This window comes from Erythrolamprus reginae, chromosome Z, assembly GCF_031021105.1.
Source record: "Erythrolamprus reginae isolate rEryReg1 chromosome Z, rEryReg1.hap1, whole genome shotgun sequence".
Taxonomy (NCBI): domain Eukaryota; kingdom Metazoa; phylum Chordata; class Lepidosauria; order Squamata; family Dipsadidae; genus Erythrolamprus; species Erythrolamprus reginae.
The window spans coordinates 126,713,005-126,732,111 of NC_091963.1; the positions used below are offsets into that span (position 1 = coordinate 126,713,005).

Consider the following 19,107-nt stretch of genomic DNA (forward strand, 5'->3'; position numbering starts at 1 on the left):
TTGAAACATTGTAACTTCCTTTTTCTTTCAAAAATGATCAATAAATTTCTCTGCTTCATCCTGCAAATGTTAGAGATAGCCACTGTTTTATCTATATAGCTTTTATCTAAGTCAAAAGTTTTGCTTTCAGTTCTACAGTATTACAAATCTATTATTTTATAAAATAAATAAACTCATCATATATAATCTCATCTCTATCATTTTGTAAATCAAGAATAATCAAGACATTTGTATTAGAGATATCTGTATTTGTATACACATTCATGAATGTGAAGCTGGGTATTCTTTTTTTAGAAAAAAAGTTTATTAAATATATAAACATTAAAATAAGACATTACATACTTCATCATTTTGTTACATACTTATTTGATTTTGCTATTTATACGAAATATCTTAAAGGAGACAAGACAAACACCACAACAGGACATATAGCATTCCCTCCTCCCCAAACTGTTACCTAGACAGTTCTTTCTCTTATACATTTCCACAGCCTATAACACCAGCAGTTGTACTGCGGTTTTATGTGGATATTCTTTTCAAAATTATGTACATTGGGAAAATGTGCAAATATTTGCAAGTAAAAATTATTTGGACGAATGTATCTAAAAGTACTACACAGAATTCTAAGGTTACTTTCAATGTAAAACCTGGATATAGTTTGGAATTGGATAACATGACTTTAAAAAACCCCTCTTGAAGTACCTAACATTTACAAATTTCTTCCCTAATGTGTATGGTAAAAAAAATGACATGAACATATTTTAATTCTTTAAAAAATCCTAATATAGTATGCAAGTTTTTTGCAAAAATGCAAATCATCTCCATGCATGTTAACTGTATATTCAGATGGCTATGAGTTTACAATGAAAGAGAAATAATACAGTCTGCCTGTTGAATTCCTATTAAAACAAAAAGCTATCCAATGCAGAATAGCCTTCTGATATGGAATGCAACTCTCATTGTAGCTTAATTCCTAAGAATTACCAACACATCCTGGCTATGGCATTTGCAGTGAAGGAGATCAATGAAAACCTACAGATCTTACCCAATCTCACCTTAGGTATCTGCATCTATGATAGTTATGATAATGCCCAGAAAACTTACCAGGCTACCTTGCAATTTCTATCATCAATGGAGGAATTGGTCCCCAACTATGTATGTAATATCCAGAATGATGTAGTAGCTGTTATTGGAGGACTGGATGCACAAATTTCTCATCATGTGGCAACTATTTTAGATACCTATAAGAAACCACAGGTAAGTTATATTTATCTATTTGGTATGCTAAGTTTAATACATTTTTATTTTTTAAAAAATATTTTGAATATTGTATTTCATTCCAGTCCAATGGCACTAGAGATTCAAACTGCTGAACTGCTGACCATTTGATTCACAAGCTTAGTGTCTTAGCCACTGAACCACCACGTGCCTTAATATTTAGTACTACAGCATAAATCTTCCAAATTCAATTCAAAGTTCAAGATTTATTGATTGATAGTATAAATTTAAATTTGCAACATCAATAAAAGATACGTTGCATCTCTTATACTATTGGGAAATACAGCTATGAACTGAGTTTGGGGAAGAATTGGGCTTCTGGATATTATTTGGAGTCCCTCCTTCCCACCCATCATCCATCACCATCACCCATGAAAAATAACCTTGGAAAAGAATGAGAGGAATGGACATTTAGTGGAAGTTTAAATTATTTGTTTAATTTCAACTTTTATTCAAACCTAAGACTTGTTCATGAAGTTGAAAAATATCCTATAAGAATATTTTTAAAACCATTTCAATATCTTTTCATGGAACAGACATTTGTAAGGATGTTTTTTTGTTTTTGTTTAATTCCTTTGCAGCTTCTCTGTCTCATGATATGAAGTGTACTATATTTTTAATGTTATATGTGTGCATATTATAATTGAGAAAAAAGTTAAGTTTTTAATTAAGTGTTATTTTGTTTTCACTTGTGACATTTGTTATCTTCCAAAAAGGGAGAGAGTGGCTGAATTATATCCATGGAGTTCCTCTACAGAGGATGGTATAGATATAAGATTACACCATTGGACTTACTTTTACCTTTTGTGCTTTGATTTTTAATTGTCAAAAAGAAAGCACAAGGTGTAATAGGTTATCTGTGTCAAATAACAGGCTTAGGAGAGTCAATAGATAATTATATGTATATATGTATGTATGTATTCCCTGGAAGATAGATACTTTTACAAAACTGTAAATTACATATAGTGGAGAAATACTTTTTCAAGTGTTTTAATCTATAAAATATTTAAGATACAACAAAGTCAGGAAATCTGAGAGGGATGAGGGACGGAGGGAGGGGGAGTCAGAGAGAGAGAGCACACCTATATTTGAATCTCTTAAAATCACTCCAAGAGTACATAACTGGATTTTAAATGTTAAATCATGTTAGTGATTCAATTGAGTTTAAATGAATGGTTCATATGGCCCATAACATTTATGTAGAAATGGAGAATATAAAAATTTAGTAAAAGCACAAACATAATTTCAAGTAGCAATGTTGAAAGCTGTTATATATGAATGGACACCAATATAACTTCAACTGGAAACTGATCATATATTCAATAAACAAATAGTATGCAGATTGTGAGAATTGAAAGTATTATATACATGTGTCCATTATTTTTTACTCACTTCTCTGTAGCTGATTTATGGGTTTGCTCCCCTCATGAATGATAAGACTCCAGGCCTTTCTTTCTACCAGATGGTTCCCCCAGAATCCCTTCAATATGCAGGAATTGCCTCATTGCTCCTGCATTTCAGATGGATCTGGATAGGGTTTCTAATCATGGACAATGATCATGGAGAAAAAATGGCACAAACTATGATTCCATTTCTTTCAAAAAAGGAGATTTGTTTTTCTTTTATCGAAAGAATCCCAAAATTTAGTGATATTACTAAACTTGAAAGTATGATTCATCAGGGGGTAAAAGTATATGAAAATATCATGAGTAGTGAAGCTAATGCATGTGTAATTTATGGAGAATCTTTCTCCATGATGTTCTTGAGATGGTTGCAGTATATGCCAAAGCTGGAAACAGTGAGAAGTAAACCAAAAGGTATTGTATGGATAATGACAGCCCAGATGGAATTCACTTCATCAGCTTTTCAACTCCATTGGGATACAGATATAATCCATGGTGCCCTCTCCTTGTCAATGTACTCTGCCGATCTACCAAAATTCAAATCATTTATTCAGAAAAAAAATCCCTTTAGTGCAAAAGAAGATGGATTTATCAGTCTATTCTGGCAAGAAGCTTTCAATTGTGTCTTTCCTAATATGACAATGAGCGATGTGCTTGACAATATTTGCAATGGAACAGAGGATCTGAAGAACCTTCCTGCATCTCTTTTTGAAATGAAAATGACTGGTCACAGTTACAGCAGTTACAATGCTCTTTATGCTATAGCTAATGCTTTACATGCTCTGTCATCTTTTAAACATAAACACAAAGCTATAGTTGAGAGAGGAGGGAAGATACATAATCAAGGCTTATGGCAGGTAATGTCACCAACATCCTCATCTGATGGAGCATCATGTACATTAGCATGATGGCAAAGCTAGGTCTGAATTTCAGCAGTTTTGCCATTTCTTAGTGATGTACCAAAAACTCAGAGATTTATCAGAATTCCTTTCAATTATTATTGAGCATACTATATAAATGCAGAACTGTACACTGATTTGTGCTAGGCAGTTTTCCATGTTTAAGATTTTAGTGACACATCTATTCATATAATTGTAATAAACATATGTTTATTCTCGAATTTAAATTTTTGTGCAATAGCCATCATTCAAATTGTGTGGTAAATTTAGGAGATTAGTATAATTCTTTTGTTTCTTCCCTAATGAACACCCAATCTGGCTTCTTCCTCTGAGTCTTGTGATTTCCACTCAAGACATGGAGAACTTAGAATGGTTATCTGTCACCATCATGATGAGGAAAATGTTCTCAAAATTGGCATTTAATTTTAATTTTTAATTTTTTTTTGCTCTAGCTCCATTATTTTCTGAGGGGTGTTTCTTTTAACAACAGTGCCGGAGATCTGGTTTCTTTTGATCAGAATGGAATAGTAGCAGCTGGATTTGATATCATCAACTGGATTGCTTTCCCAAACAAATCATTTTTCCGTGTGAAAGTTGGGAAGGTGAATCACTTAGCTTCTCCAGATGAACATTTAACCATTAATGAAGAGGTCATTACATGGCATAGTTGGTTTAATCAGGTAGGATCTAATCTTCCCTAATAATCAGATCTAATTATCATGATTTTGAATTATGAGTCTCTATTATGATGTTCTGTTATCATGTTCAACAATCTTTTGAAAAAATAGGTGAAATGTTTTCATTATATAGATTTTATTATTATTATTATTATTATTATTATTATTATTATTATTTATTAGATTTGTATGCCGCCCCTCTCCGAAGACTCGGGGCGGCTCACAGGATTTATATAATAACTGTCCTTCTGAGTTATAAATGTTTACCCTAATAGCCAGCCAGGGTAGATTTTTGCAATTGATAATATCACCCATTGGAACGAAGGATAGAGATTTACCATTGATATAAATTATAAATTAGATATATCTGTAAAGTGTAATTAATGTTTATGCTAAAAGTTTAATAAAAAATTGATGAATGAAACATTTCTAGAAAAAATATTGGGACTAATGTTTAAAGTGATATGTCATCCATACTGCAAATATTATTAATGCAACAGCAGTGTTTAGAAAATTATGCTATAAAACTTAGAAAGCAATATGCTGCATTTCTTAATTTAAAAAGCATATTTGATTTAATTTCTAGAAAGAAGTTTTGGCATAAATTTATTTATTACACATATGAATTAAAATCCTAATTTAAAATCAAATGTAGAATATTGAATTCATATTTCTGCAGTTTAATTCAATTTCCCAAGTTTTCATGAACAGGTACATATAATTTAACAGTGTTCTTTGAAATCCATAGAGGAGAGGGACAGAATGGTATTTTGAATTTGTATGTGGAAATTGATAAGGGTCAGAAATAGACTTATGTGTTCAGAGAGACATCTTGAACAGCTGAAATAAGCATCTTGATGCTGATTTTTAAAAGATGAGTTGAGGGCTTATATTGCCTCTTTCAATTCTATAATTTTCCTCTTCTCTATAATCTGGATATATGTAAAAACTGAGCAGCTTCCCTATTTGTTATGGATCGCAGTTATTCATACCAAGTGAGCCATTTTGAGCAGACCCTTTGAACTTAAATAAGTATCAAATTATTATTTTATCATTCTATAATGTAACACATTCCTCTTTAATTTTCAGGTGAGGCCCATTTCTGTTTGCAGTGAAAGTTGCTATCCTGGCTTCAGCAAAAAAGTGAAGGAAGGAGAGCCATTTTGCTGCTATGATTGCATCCCCTGCCCAGAAGGGAGAATTTCAACTGAGATTGGTAATCATTTCCTTGCTTGTTCAAAAGAAATTCAGGCAATAAAAAGAATAATGTAATATAATAAGTAGATTTTTTTTAAAAAGGCATTTTTAAATATAAGGATTAAAAACTTCTATTCACAAGAATGTTGAACTGTCTCAATGAATTAACAAAAAAGATTACCTAATTTTGTATATATGCACCTATATACTGTAGATAGATAAGTAGAAGTTGCCAACTTTTCTGATCTAACAGCCGCAATCAAAGAATCTATGAAACATTATTACTAACTTATCTCTAAACACCTTTTTGATCAGTTTTCTCCAACTTTTTCTCATCTGGAATCTTTAACATCATTGAAGTAATTTCGAAAGGTACAGAAGATCCCTCAGACCAAATGGCACCTAGGAAACAGGTTACAAACAGGTTACAAAATGATAAAATCAGAAGATAATTACTGATTTTAGTCGATATTTAATTCACATTTCACCTTTAAAAATATTCCTGAAAAAGTTAGCTCATAGTTCCTTATGTTAGGATAAGGACGAAATTAGAAAAGGCATTAGACAAATGGTATATACTCAAAATAAAGGTTTAATAGTATGAGTACGAGGTTGAGAAATAAGAAATATAATAATAATGTGGATAAAATTAGAGAAGCATAGAAATATATTGTCAATCTGTAATCTGATTAATAACAGTAAGATTTAAAGTTAAAATAAGCTATTTCTTTTAAGAAAAAATGTACCTTATGGATGTATTTTTTTTACAGTATACGTGTTGGGTTGTTATGAGATAAATGTGGAGAAAAAATAAAAAATCTTTTTTAAAAGTTAGTTCATAGTTTATTTAATAAAAGAGCTTCCTAATAAATAGTTGGATGAAATCCTCATTTATATACGAAGCTTTACATTTGCATATAGATTCATTTTACCTTATGATTCACTTTTTCTATAATAAATTTGAATCTACAAATTATAAAGTTGTAAAACATAAGTAAATAGAATTGTTTAGAAATGATGAGACATCTTTTAATGTGATAAGAAATATTTTATTAATTCATTTATTAAACAGATGCATATGGTACCAGATGTACTTCCTTAATAGATGGAACCTGCAACATATCTTGTCTTCCAATCTTGGTGGGAAGATAGATGTATACTATATAATATATGTAGTCCTTAAGTTATGACCAAAATGGAGTTTGCCCATTATATAGTTAATTGAGAGGGCCATTAAGTGAACAAATCCCACCCCTGCTGTTCCCAATAGCAAGTGTAGGGATCATTAAAATGGAACACAGTGGGGAGTTTCAAGAGTGGGTGAGACTATGGGGAGCCTAATACAGGCACAAGTTAATACAGGAATGCTAATATTGGCAATAACAAGGGAAAGCAAATACAGAATGGTTTGTTTTTCCTTGCTAATGCTTTCAAAGTTGACACTAGTGTTAGTAAGGAAAAAAAACTGGTCCATTGCTTGGGTCCTATATAAGCAGCTGTCATTTTCCAAGCTTCTGCAGTTATGCTATATAGTCACAAACTGCATGGGTTGCTGGGTTGAAGCAATTTGTGGCTGAAAAAGATGGTCACATGGGATATTGTATTGTGCGGTCCAAAAACAAAACAGCATGTCCTCTTTGCATACCCTTGTCTCTTGGATATGGGAAATCTTCAAAAAGTAACAAAAGCTTGCAAGGATTTAGAAGGACAGGATGGAGACCAAAACAGTCAGGGAGACAGGCAGTATGTCTCCAGTCGGACATGAGGTGGAATAACTGCAGGAATGCTGTAGCAGATGCAACTTTGAATCTGGGTCCTTTTGGGGGGATTGCTGTTGTAACTTTAAAAATCCAAATACTGTTAATAGTTTTAAAGTGACAAAATGATTAAATTTACTAAAGCATTTGTCTTTATCACACCTTTTGTATCTCATATACCAAGCTTCTAATCTTAATATTAAATATACAGTGGTACCTCGAGATACGAGTTTAATTCGTTCCGGACCTGGGCTCTTAAGTCGAGCAGCTCTTATCTCGAACGACTTTTCCCCATAGGAATTAATGTAAATAATTTTAATTGGTTCCAGCCCTCAAAAAACTCACAAAGTTAGTCTAAATTATGCAGAAAGACATGTTTTTAATGAAGAAATGTACATGTACATATAAATGAATAATGAAGTTTCTTTCACTTAACTTGTAAACTTTCTTAAACTTTTAAATTTACATATGTTCAACTTCTCTGCCACCCAATCCTGTAGGACAGAGGTCCCCAACCCTTTTTGCACCAGGGACCGGCTTTAAGCGATCAAGAGAGGAATGGGTGAATGAATGGCCGGAGGGTGGGAAGGAAGGAAGGAAAGAGGGAAGGGACAGGAACAGAGGAAGGAAGCAAGGAAACTTATGAAAGGGGAGAGTAAGAGAGGAATGAGTGAAGGGAGGGAGGGAGGGAGGGAAGAAGGTGGGAAGGAGAAAGAAAACAAGAAATAGAGGAAGGGAAGGTAAAAGAGAGAAAGAAAAAGAGCAAGATAGAAAGCAAGAAAGCAAGAAAGCAAGAAAGCAAGAAAGCAAGCAAGAAAGAAAGAAAGAAAGAAAGAAAGAAAGAAAGAAAGAAAGAAAGAAAGAAAGAAAGGGGGAAGGGACAGGAACAGAGGAAGGAAGCAAGGAAACTTATGAAAGGGGAGAGTAAGAGAGGAATGAGTGAAAGGAGGAAGGGAGGGAAGAAGGTGGGAAGGAGAAAGAAAAGAAGAAATAGAGGAAGGGAAGGTAAAAGAGAGAAAGAAAAAGAGCAAGAAAGAAAGCTGCAAGCACCCCCCCGATCCCCCCAGGCCAGCTGCAACCTTTTAAAACACGCGCGCCGCTTCGCAGCTGTCTCCTGAAGCCGAACGCGGAAGTTAGCGTTTGGCTTCAGGAGACAGCTCCTTGGCGCTTGTATCTCGAATTTGGGCTTGTAAGTAGAACAAAAATATCTCTCCCCTCCCAGCTCTTATCTCGAGTTGCTCTTAAGTAGAGCAGCTCTTATGTCGGGGTTCCACTGTAATCTGAAAAAGTTAGAAGGCTATATTGAGTATTAGACAAGGCATGATTACCTGACGTCTGCAGTCCTCCCTATATATCGATTAATCAGAACAAATGCCCAATAATATAGGAAATAATATGATAACACACTGGTCAGATTTATGATATGCATAAAATACTAATGTTGAACAACTTGTTCTATTTCAGATAAAAACGAATGTTTCAAATGCCAAGAGAAATACTATCCAAATAAGAAAAAGGATTTCTGTATTCCCAAGGTTATAAGTTTCTTGTCTTATGAAGAACCATTAGGGATCAGTTTAACATCTCTTGCACTTACCTTTTCTTTAACTACAATCCTTATATTAGGAACATTTATGAGGAACCACAACACTCCTATTGTCAGAGCCAACAACCAGAGCCTGACCTACACACTCCTCATCTCCCTTCTGCTCTGCTTCATTTCAACATTGCTATTCATTGGTAAACCAAGAAAAGTGGCCTGTCTACTCCGACAGACAACTTTTGGCATCATCTTCTCAGTGGCTGTTTCTTCTGTCTTGGCAAAAACTATCATAGTTGTTCTGGCTTTTATGGCCACGAAACCAGGATCCAGAATGAGGAAGTGGGTGGGGAAAAAGTTAGCCAATTTTGTTGTTGTTTCTTGTTCTCTGATCCAAGCAAGTATATGTATTTTATGGCTGGCAATGGCTCCCCCATTCCCAGATATTGATATATTCTCAGTGACTGAAGAAATTATTCTTCAATGTAATGAAGGTTCTGTGACAATGTTTTATTGTGTCCTTGGCTATATGGGTTTCCTTGCTCTTATCAGCTTCACAACAGCTTTCCTTGCCAGGAAATTACCTGACACTTTCAATGAAGCCAAGTTCATCACCTTCAGTATGTTGGTCTTTTGCAGTGTTTGGTTGTCATTTGTCCCAGCATATTTGAGCTCCAAAGGAAAATACATGGTAGCTGTGGAGGTCTTCTCCATCTTAGCCTCTGCTGCTGGGGTTTTGGGTTGCATCTTCTCCCCCAAATGTTATATCATTGTATTCAGGCCTGACCTAAACATCAAAGAACAATTAATAAGACAAAAATAAGCCTTTCTCAATATTTTTTTTATTTAGAGTTCTTTCTCTGTATACAATGTAGAATATTTATGGAATGTTATCAGATTTTGACAAAGTGAAATGAACCTACATGCATTTACCTCTTCTGATTATTTCTTGAAACTAGACTCTTTTTTTCAGAATCTTTTCCCAAAGCACATTTATTTTTTGAACTGCTTCATTTCCTCTTAGATAGAAGGCTACAAAGACACAGAAAACTAACAGTAGTGGTTAGGGCAGTAGGGCACTTGTTTAGAATCAATCATAACTGAGCAATCATAAGCCAACTAGAAAGTTATTGATATGAAATGATTAACATAAAACACAACCAATGGAAATATCCTTCAGTGTAACTAAACTGGTGTAAACTGTAGTGTAATTAAAAACTTTGTTTTTATCCTCCATTCTGGGGCCAATATGGTACTAAGTGAGATACACCTCATTTAATGACTATTCAAATTTACTACGGATTTCAAAAAACCTGCCTATAATCTTTCATTGAGGTTCCACGTTGACCCAATGATGGATTTCATTTTAGGCATTTGTTAACAAGCTTGCATTCATAACTAGTTGCAACATCCCATTGTCACATGGATATATATGCATATCAAATGTACTATAAGATTGGCTGTGAATTTAAAGAAACATGAGAATATCTAGTATAGCTAGCCTGCTGAATTTGCTTACTTCTATTATTCCTGATTAAAACAAGAGCAGTAAAATGTAGAATATTGTTTAATACAGAATGTCACTTTTGTTGTTCTCTAGTATCTAAGAAATACCAGCACATTCTGGCTTTGATAGCAAAAGAGAAATGAAAACCCAAAAACCTTACCCAATATTACCTTGGATTTCCACATCTATCACAACTTTGACAATGCCCAGGAGACATATCAAACCATCAGGATGCTTTTATCATCAATGGAGAAATTGATTTTCATTTACTGATGCAATATCCACAATTACATAATAGCTGTTGTTGGCGGACTAGATTCTAAAATCTCTTTTCATGTATCAACTATTTTGGATATTTATAAGATTCTGCAGATAGGATTATCCTTCAATTATCTATCGACAACCAGGCAAATCATTACTTTCAATTTCTTCCTTCCCCTTGATTTTGTACTGCTTTCTAAACTATACTCAAGTACACCCTTTGATCTGCATAAGGAATATATTTTTGTAGTTCTAGAAGTTACTCAAAATATCATTATCAGATGGTAATGTTATATCCCTTTACTAGAAACTAATGAAATTTATATCTTTAAAGAGACATAAATTTATTTTTAGCAAATTAAATTATATATACATAATTTATGTGGTGGAACTTGATAAATTTACATTGAAAGCTTGAAAAGTAATGATTAGTTAAAGAAGAGACTGTATTATTTTGTTAGAGATGGAAAGCTAAGTTTCTGTTACATATAAAGACATTATTTGCATAGCATAGACTTTCAATTCATCTCTCAGAGGAATTGCTCAGGACTTCCCTGTAAACAACATTTATGGTTTGCTTTATGGCTGGAGGATGACCAGACTGTCAGGTGAACTAACTCTGGAGCATGCCACATAGAACTAGACATGAGAGAAATGGGCAGCTACCCTTAGTTTTGTTTTCCTAATCACATCTGTAAACTTTTTCCTGAGTTTTTGCCTCTTTTCCCTGATGTTACAGTAGAAAGAACAGATTTGTCTGAACTGAGGAGGAAGATAAGGGGGGGGGGGATCTGTCTCTGCCTACCAACATCCAAAGTTATTCATCTGGCTAACGTAGCTTAGTTCAACTATTCTGTAGTTGCTGTTGGGTAAGCAAAAGCAAAAGCAAAACGAAAACTCCTCTGCTTGTGTTTTGCATTTTAATCAGATCTCTTTTCAAGTTGGGAAGGGGAGTACTACTTAGCATCAGAGCTTATTAATAATAAAATAAGAAATACCCATGTTCTGATGATCATTTTGAAAAATCCTTTTTAGTGAGTATCTAGAAGCCAAGAGGAACATTTATGGCAAATTTCAATTTTGAAGGCTTTACATTTCTTGAGAAGATAGATAGATAGATAGATAGATAGATAGATAGATAGATAGATAGATGATAGATAGATAGATAGATAGATGATAGATAGATAGATAGATAGATAGATAGATGATAGATAGATAGACAGAGAGAGAGAGAGAGATATGGTTGATTTTCTGTTGAATTAGATCTATAATAGGCTCCCTTTTTTCACATCAGCAAAAATGTGGGTGTGGGTTTATGTATATACATATACATATATGTAGATTGTTCTGAGTTTGAGTTTTGCCCCATGTAATATTTTGAATGTCTATGCGACATTTCGGTGAAATCACATTCACCATCATCAGTATGTATATGTATGTGTGTGACCATCCCCTGTCCTATAGTCTCTCCTATATCTCCTATATCTTCTCTTCTATCTCTTCTATCCATTATGTCTCTTCTATCTCTTCCATCTTTTCTGCTATTCTCTCTAGTTACATTTACTCCTAAAGTTTCTCTTCTATACTCTCTTTGATACATTCTACTCATATACAGTGATCCCTCGAGTATCGCGAGGGTTACGTTCCAAGACCCCTCGCGATAATCGATTTTTTGCGATATAGTGGTGCGGAAGTAAAAACACCATCTGCGCATGCGCGCCCTTTTTCCATGGCCGTGCATGCGCAGATGGTGGAGTTTGAGTGGGCGGTGGGGAAGACCCAGGGAAGGTTTCTTCGGCCGCCCAGCAGCTGATCTGCTCGGCAGCGCGGCAGCAGCGAGGAGCCGAAGATCGGGGTTTCCCCTTTGCGTGGGCGGCGGGGAAGACCCAGGGTAGGTTTCTTCGGCCGCCCAGCAGCTGATCTGCTCGGCAGCGCGGCAGCAGTGAGGAGCCGAAGATCGGGGTTTCCCCGCCGCCCACGCAAAGGGAAAACCCCGATCTTCGGCTCCTCGCTGCTGCCGTGCTGCCGAGCAGATCAGCTGCTGGGCGGCCGAAGAAACCTTCCCTGGGTCTTCCCCGCCGCCCACGGAAAAGGGAAACCCCGATCTTTGGCTCCTCGCTGCTGCCCGCCCGCCGCCCGCCGCTCGAGAGCAAGAGGGCGAGAGATAGAGAAAGAGAGAGAAGGAAAGAAAGAGATGAGAGAGGGAGGAAGAGAGTGTGAGAGAGGAAGAAGCAAGATAGAGAAAGAGAGAGAGAAAGAAAGATGAGAAAGGAAGAGAGTGACGTCATTGGGTGGGAAAAATCGCGATATAGCGTTTCGCGAAGATCGAGATCGCGAAAATCGAGGGATCACTGTATATCCTCTACAACCTTCATTGTGTATTATTGTGTATTGGACAAAACAAATAAATAAATAAAATAAACATACATGCATACATACATACATACATACATACAAACATACATACATACATACATACATACATACATACAAGTATATATCGAGCCGGAGTGGTGCAGCAGATAGAGTGCTGTACTGCATGCCACTGAAGCTGACTGTAGATCTGTAAGTCAGCGGTTCATTTGTGCAACACTGGAAAACTTCAAATAATGCAACAGCTAAATTGAGAATTAGCAAAGCCTCCTCATTTGTTAAATGAATCTGGGTTCATCTTTGGTTTTGCTTGTCATAAGTTTGCCAAAGATTATCATATGATTCCTTTAGAGTGCAACTATCATAAATGTGAGTACATTGCCAAGAATTTTGATCACATGATCATGGGGATACTGCAATGGTCATAAATGCGGAGAATGTTTCAGTACATTTGTAACTTCAAATGGTCATTAAATGAACTATTATATTTGGAGACCACCTGTATATATATTGCATTTATGTTAATGCAGATACATGGTATTTTAAAAGAACCAATAACTAAACTATTTGCAGCAGAGGCGGAGTAACGACACGGACACAGAGAGCTGGATTTAAAATGGGTCATTTTTATTAATTAAATTTGCATAATTTATTCATTAAATTAGCATAAATTTAACTAAACCCTAATAAGGACCCGCAGGGTCAAACAATTACTTCCGGGGCGGAAAATGATGTCAGAAAAAACTTCCGGGGCAACTTATGGGCGTAGCTCCATGCTGATCCAGGTGAAGGGCCCCGCCCTCACCTGGATCCCAGCCATGCACCTGCATGTGGGAGGTCTCACCGTCTAACCCCTACAAGGGGATAGAGATGGGCGGGACCCAAAGACGGGTTCCCCCCAATTAGTCAGATCGAGCTAAAGGCGCCATGACCTGTCAATCATCCCCAAAGATGCCCAATGGAGAACACGCAGTTGCTAAACACCACCCAGTTTTCTGCCCCTAACCTGCCTACCCAAATGACCAAAGGTAAGCCAATTAGCCTAAACAAGGGGCGAAGCACCCCCTAACTGCCTATCCATCAACACAGTGTGGAATAGGTGAAAAAACGGTCACAGAAAATACCAAGACTGCCAAAAATTCCTATTCGGTCCCCCTAAGGGCGACCAACAGTGGCACACTGGAAGATAGGGAGGGCGGGTGGGTGTTCGCTGCTCCTCGTCATCGGGGCGAAAAGGAGGCCCCAAGCCTGCACAGCCCCTTTTATAGGGCTGGCAGGCTCCGCCCCTGACGACGTCATCGGCCTCGGCCGATGATCCAAAATGGCTGGGATCTCACGAAATCTCGCGAGATCCCGGCATTCAAAATGGCGGCTGCACCGAGGGCCGTGTCTCCCTGGCCCTGCAGCAAATCTGGGCTGGGGATAAGTCACCGGCCGCGCATTCTCATTTAAAAAGAAAAGAAACATTGAAGTAGGTGGGATTTATTTTTGTTTTTGTTTTAATTTTAATAGCTAAAAGGCTGAGTTATGAAATCACTCAAATATTCATCATCACTCATCCTTGCCAAATGTCCTAGTTCCTTTAAGAATTCAAGCGAAAACAATATTGAACTCTAAAAAGCGTGATTTCTTCAGGCTTTCCCTAAGGAACTAGAAACTGACTTAAAAATTACCTTCTTGTTTGTGCATCTAAATTACTATATATCAAAATCCCATGGAAATTCAGTGCCAGACACCAAAAACAAAAAGACTGATGTAGGATGTTGCTTCTCTTTCTTTCTTTTAAAATAAAGATACTATTTAGAGATTAAGAAAAACACGGCTAGCTAGGACCCAGGTTTGGTCCTAGATAGATCAAGATTCCGATTTAAAGATTCAAGATATGTAAATTGCAGAAATGCTAATGGCTTTATTTTAGGAATAAGAGGGATTCTTTGAGCTTTGCCCTTGTAATGGGAATGGAAATTTTATTTATCTTAATGCTAGTGTTGAGTGTCCATGTGGTATGCATGACTTATAGATGTAACATCTTTCATCCATATCCTCCATATCACAAGTACCATCATCCAGGAGACCTTATGGTAGGTGGAATTTCATCTCAAGTTGGTCCAGTCTCTGAAAATCTCACCTTTCAAGTTCATCCTCCAGCAATATTGCCTGGACAGTTTATGTAAGGAATGTTATTGTTATCTGTTTCTATTTTACTGTATTTGTTTCTATTTTACTGTATTTGTATTTGTTTCTATTATACTGTATTTGTATTTGCTGAAATAATAGATTATGGCATTGCCATCACAACATAATAATTAATTGACTTGGCTGAAAGTAAGAAGATCCTCAGAACAGCATTAGTTTCTCAACCAGGCAAAATAGAGAATGGAATGTAATCAGATGATAAAAGCAAACGTTCAAAACTTTATTTATTTATTTTATTTATTGATTTTGTCCAATATACAATGAGGGTTTTAGTGGGTATACACATTGTAAAATACATAATGAAGGTTATAGAGGATATACTCATAGTAAAATATATCTAAGAAAGAAGAGAAGAGAAGATATAGGAATAAAACATATCAATGAAAGAATAGAAGAAGAGATATAGGAATAGAAGAAAGTTATATAGGACAGCAATAGGACAGGGGATGGAAGGTACTCTAGTGCACTTGTACTCGCCCCTTACTGACCTCTTAGGAATCTGGATAGGTCAACCGTGGATAATCTAAGGGTAAAGTGTTGGGGGTTTGGGGATGACACTATGGAGTCCGGTAATGAGTTCCATGCTTCGACAACTCGGTTACTGAAGTCATATTTTTTACAGTCAGGTTTGGAGCGGTTAATATTAAGTTTAAATCTGTTGTGTGCTCTTGCGTTGTTGTGGTTGAAGCTGAAGTAGTCGCCGACAGGCAGGATGATGCAGCATATGATCTTGTGGGCAATACTTAGATCATGTTTAAATAGTCTTAGTTCTAAGCTTTCTAGGCCCAGGATTGAAAGTCTAGTCTTGTAGGGTATTCTGTTTCGAGTGGAGGAATGAAGGGCTCTTCTGGTGAAGTATCTTTGGACATTTTCAAGGGTGTTAATGTCTGAGATGTGATATGGGTTCCAAACAGAAGAGCTGTATTCGAGGATGGGTCTGGTGAAAGTTTTGTAAGCTCTGGTCAGTAGTGAAAGATTGCCAGAGCAGAAGCTACGTACGATTAGGTTTAACTTTTGAAGCCTTCTTGGCTATGTTGTTGCAGTGGGCTTTGGCACTTAAATCTTTTGTTATTAGTATACCCAGGTCTTTAACCGAGTGGGAGTTATCTGTGATAATTTGATTATTCAGTTCGTATTTGGAGTTCAGATTCTTTTTCCCAATGTGTAGGACAGAGCATTTGTTAGTTGAGATTTGGAGTTGCCATGTGTTAGACCACTCAGAAACAGAGTTCAGGTCTTTTTGGAGAGTAGTTGTGTTATCGGTGATGTTGAAGAGGTCATTGATGAAGAGAATGAAGAGCATTGGTCCCAGTACACTACCTTGAGGAACACCGCTTTTAACTGGGATGGGGTGGATATGGTGCTTCCTATTTTGACCACTTGTTGTCTGTTTGACAGGAATGCTGTAATCCAATTGTGGAGGGATCCTGAGATGCCATAGGATTTGAGTTTTAGGAGTAGATTTAAAGCTCTTTTGCATTTTATATATACTATACTATATATATAGTATATATATACTATATATATAGTATATATACTATATTATATTTTATATATACTCCTCTTTAAAAATATACATCAATTAGTCTTGTGCCAAATAACTCCTTCAAACATACAAGATCTTCAACTAACAATAAAAAAGTGTATGTCTTCAAGATGAGTATATTTTTACAATGTGATTCCAGATATTCCCTGTGTTTATGTCTGAAATCATTTACATAATTTTTGTGCAAAATATCTGAGGTCCAACAATAAACATTGACTTCTTTATCAATGTACATTTGTACATATATTAATTCTATATCCTGATGGCTGTAAATCTAATATATCACAAAGGCAGAATTATTTGCTGGGGTTTGCGTGCTCTAGTATAAGTACTGATGAGAATATAAGAATAGAATATCTTTCTGATATGCAATACTATGGCAATAAATATGGAATTATTTGTTCGCATAAATTTGTACATCCTAATAAGTGTTGATTTATCATATCAGAAAGGTAGGTTTGCTTGATGGAGCTGCCATGTTATATTGTAACTACTGAGTATAATGAAAGAACTAGTATACTTCTGATGTATAATGCAACTCTCATTATAGTGGAGTTCCTAAGAATTACCAGCATATCCTGGCGTTGGCATTTGCAGTAAAGGAGATCAATGACAACCCACACATCTTACCCAATTTCACTCTGGGCTTCCATATTTATGACAGCTATGACAATGCTCAAATGACCTATCAGGCTACCATGCTACTTTTATCGGCAACTGAGAGACTGATTCCCAACTACCTCTGTAACATCCACAATAAAGTCATAGCTGTTATTGGAGGATTGGATGCTGAAATCTCCCTACATGTGGCAACTCTCTTGGATATCTATAAGATTCCACAGGTAAGTTGGACAATCTTGCATGCAAATATCATGCTACTTACGGTGATCTACTTTCACAGTATAATTTTGTTTTGCAGCATTTGGTATTTTCAAGTAAATGGTTTAGAAGTTAGGAATTTTAATTTGCAAATAATTAATTTGTTTTTGTCTTGGGTTTGGGCATATATTGCTCAATTATTTCATTTACTGCTAATTATTGGGGGGAAAGTTTGGCTTTTCTGTTTGTAAATAACCTAATGGATTAGACTAGAATGCTATGCCCAATTTTTGTGATTCAGTATCTGCCATTTTCTTATCAAAGTGCATGAAACATACAATAAACAGTTGGTTCATTTCTTTCATTGTCCCATGTTTTACAAATAGTATAACCATCTTTTTAGCCTGGTGTTAGTGTTAAGGCTTTAAGTTTTAATAAGATTCAGTTTTATCTGGATGTTGGTTAACAGGAAGAAGAGAAGACAAGATATCCTTAAAGCTGATTTTCTGTCTTTAACTTTCTACTCTTGTTTTTGAATGGTATATAGGTAGAATTTATTTCTATATGTCTATTTATCACCAGTTTCTTCTAGAAGCTTTCTTGCTTTCTTACACTTGGCATAATATAAAATGTATACTACTTCCCAGATAAAACTATCTCTGTTGTGAAAATTAAAATAATTTCATGTCTTTTGACTACCAGCTAAAAATCATGAGTATGTTCTATAAATCTTATACTTGTTACACATTGTTATACAAGGTCAAGTCAAATCAATCAGATCAAATCTTTATTACATATATTCATAGGCTAGTCCTTACATTATATGTTGTGAAAAGATTATTTGTCTTCTCAGCTAAAGAATCTTTGAGAATACATAGGAGGCTTTGAAAATATATTGTTATCTTCTGAGCTACAGAGATGCCAGAAGGTTTTAGTAAACTTTTGATTGTTTCTAAAATGTTTTCAATGTATGACAGAGCTTCTTTCCTCTCTGTGGTTTGTAGTTATTTTAATCTTATAGGTTCATCTTCATTTATTTATGAAATTATTATTTTTTATTCTTATATAGCAAGATATCGCAAAAACCAACTTAACTGTTTTGATTCCCCATACAAATTTATACTTAATTTTTTTTAAATCAATATACAAATCCCTTTGTCTATCTGTATATAGACAAAACTACCAGCTATACCTGTGCATGTGTACAAACAAGGATTGTAACAGTATATCCTTTTTCTGATATTTAGAAAATATGCAACAGCAGTTGTCCAAAACCTATAAATCTCCTGCTTGGTTTTAGATGTATTCCTATCAATAATTCCTCCAGATCTGGAGTGTCACTAAATGGCAATCAACAAACATTCAACATCTTCCATGCATAAGAACATAAGAAGAGCCATGCTGAATCAGGCCAAAGCCCATTGAGTCCAGCATTCTGTATCACACAGTGGCCCACTAATTGTACATGGGGATCTTGAGCACAAAGAGAAGGCAAAACCCTCCCATTCCTTTGACCCCCAACAAATGGTACTCAATGGAATCCTGCCTGCCTCAACCAACATAGAGGCAGCACATGGACATCCATTTCATGCAGTTATGTCTTCTACACTTACAAATTCCAGGAATAGAAATTCAGAGAATTTTCATGTCAACA

General features: G+C 35.7%; 1 protein-coding gene across 1 annotated transcript; it reads left to right on the forward strand.

The window, feature by feature from the left end:
• Positions 1-975: 975 nt before the first annotated feature.
• LOC139153677 (vomeronasal type-2 receptor 26-like) lies at positions 976-9,574 on the forward strand. The gene is made up of 5 exons (XM_070727935.1): positions 976-1,257; positions 2,681-3,538; positions 4,033-4,260; positions 5,347-5,473; positions 8,676-9,574. Exons 1-5 carry the CDS (start codon positions 1,000-1,002, stop codon positions 9,572-9,574), a joined length of 2,370 nt encoding a protein of 789 aa, XP_070584036.1. The 5' UTR covers positions 976-999.
• Positions 9,575-19,107: the final 9,533 nt, after the last annotated feature.

Bases quoted from the DNA above. Each gene is read 5' to 3' on its own strand.
- LOC139153677 (XM_070727935.1), top strand. From the start codon at position 1,000: ATGGCATTTGCAGTGAAGGAGATCAATGAAAACCTACAGATCTTACCC. The intron at 1,258-2,680 runs GTAAGTTATATT...ACTTCTCTGTAG, and splicing joins ATACCTATAAGAAACCACAG to CTGATTTATGGGTTTGCTCC. The intron at 5,474-8,675 runs GTAATCATTTCC...GTTCTATTTCAG, and splicing joins GAGAATTTCAACTGAGATTG to ATAAAAACGAATGTTTCAAA.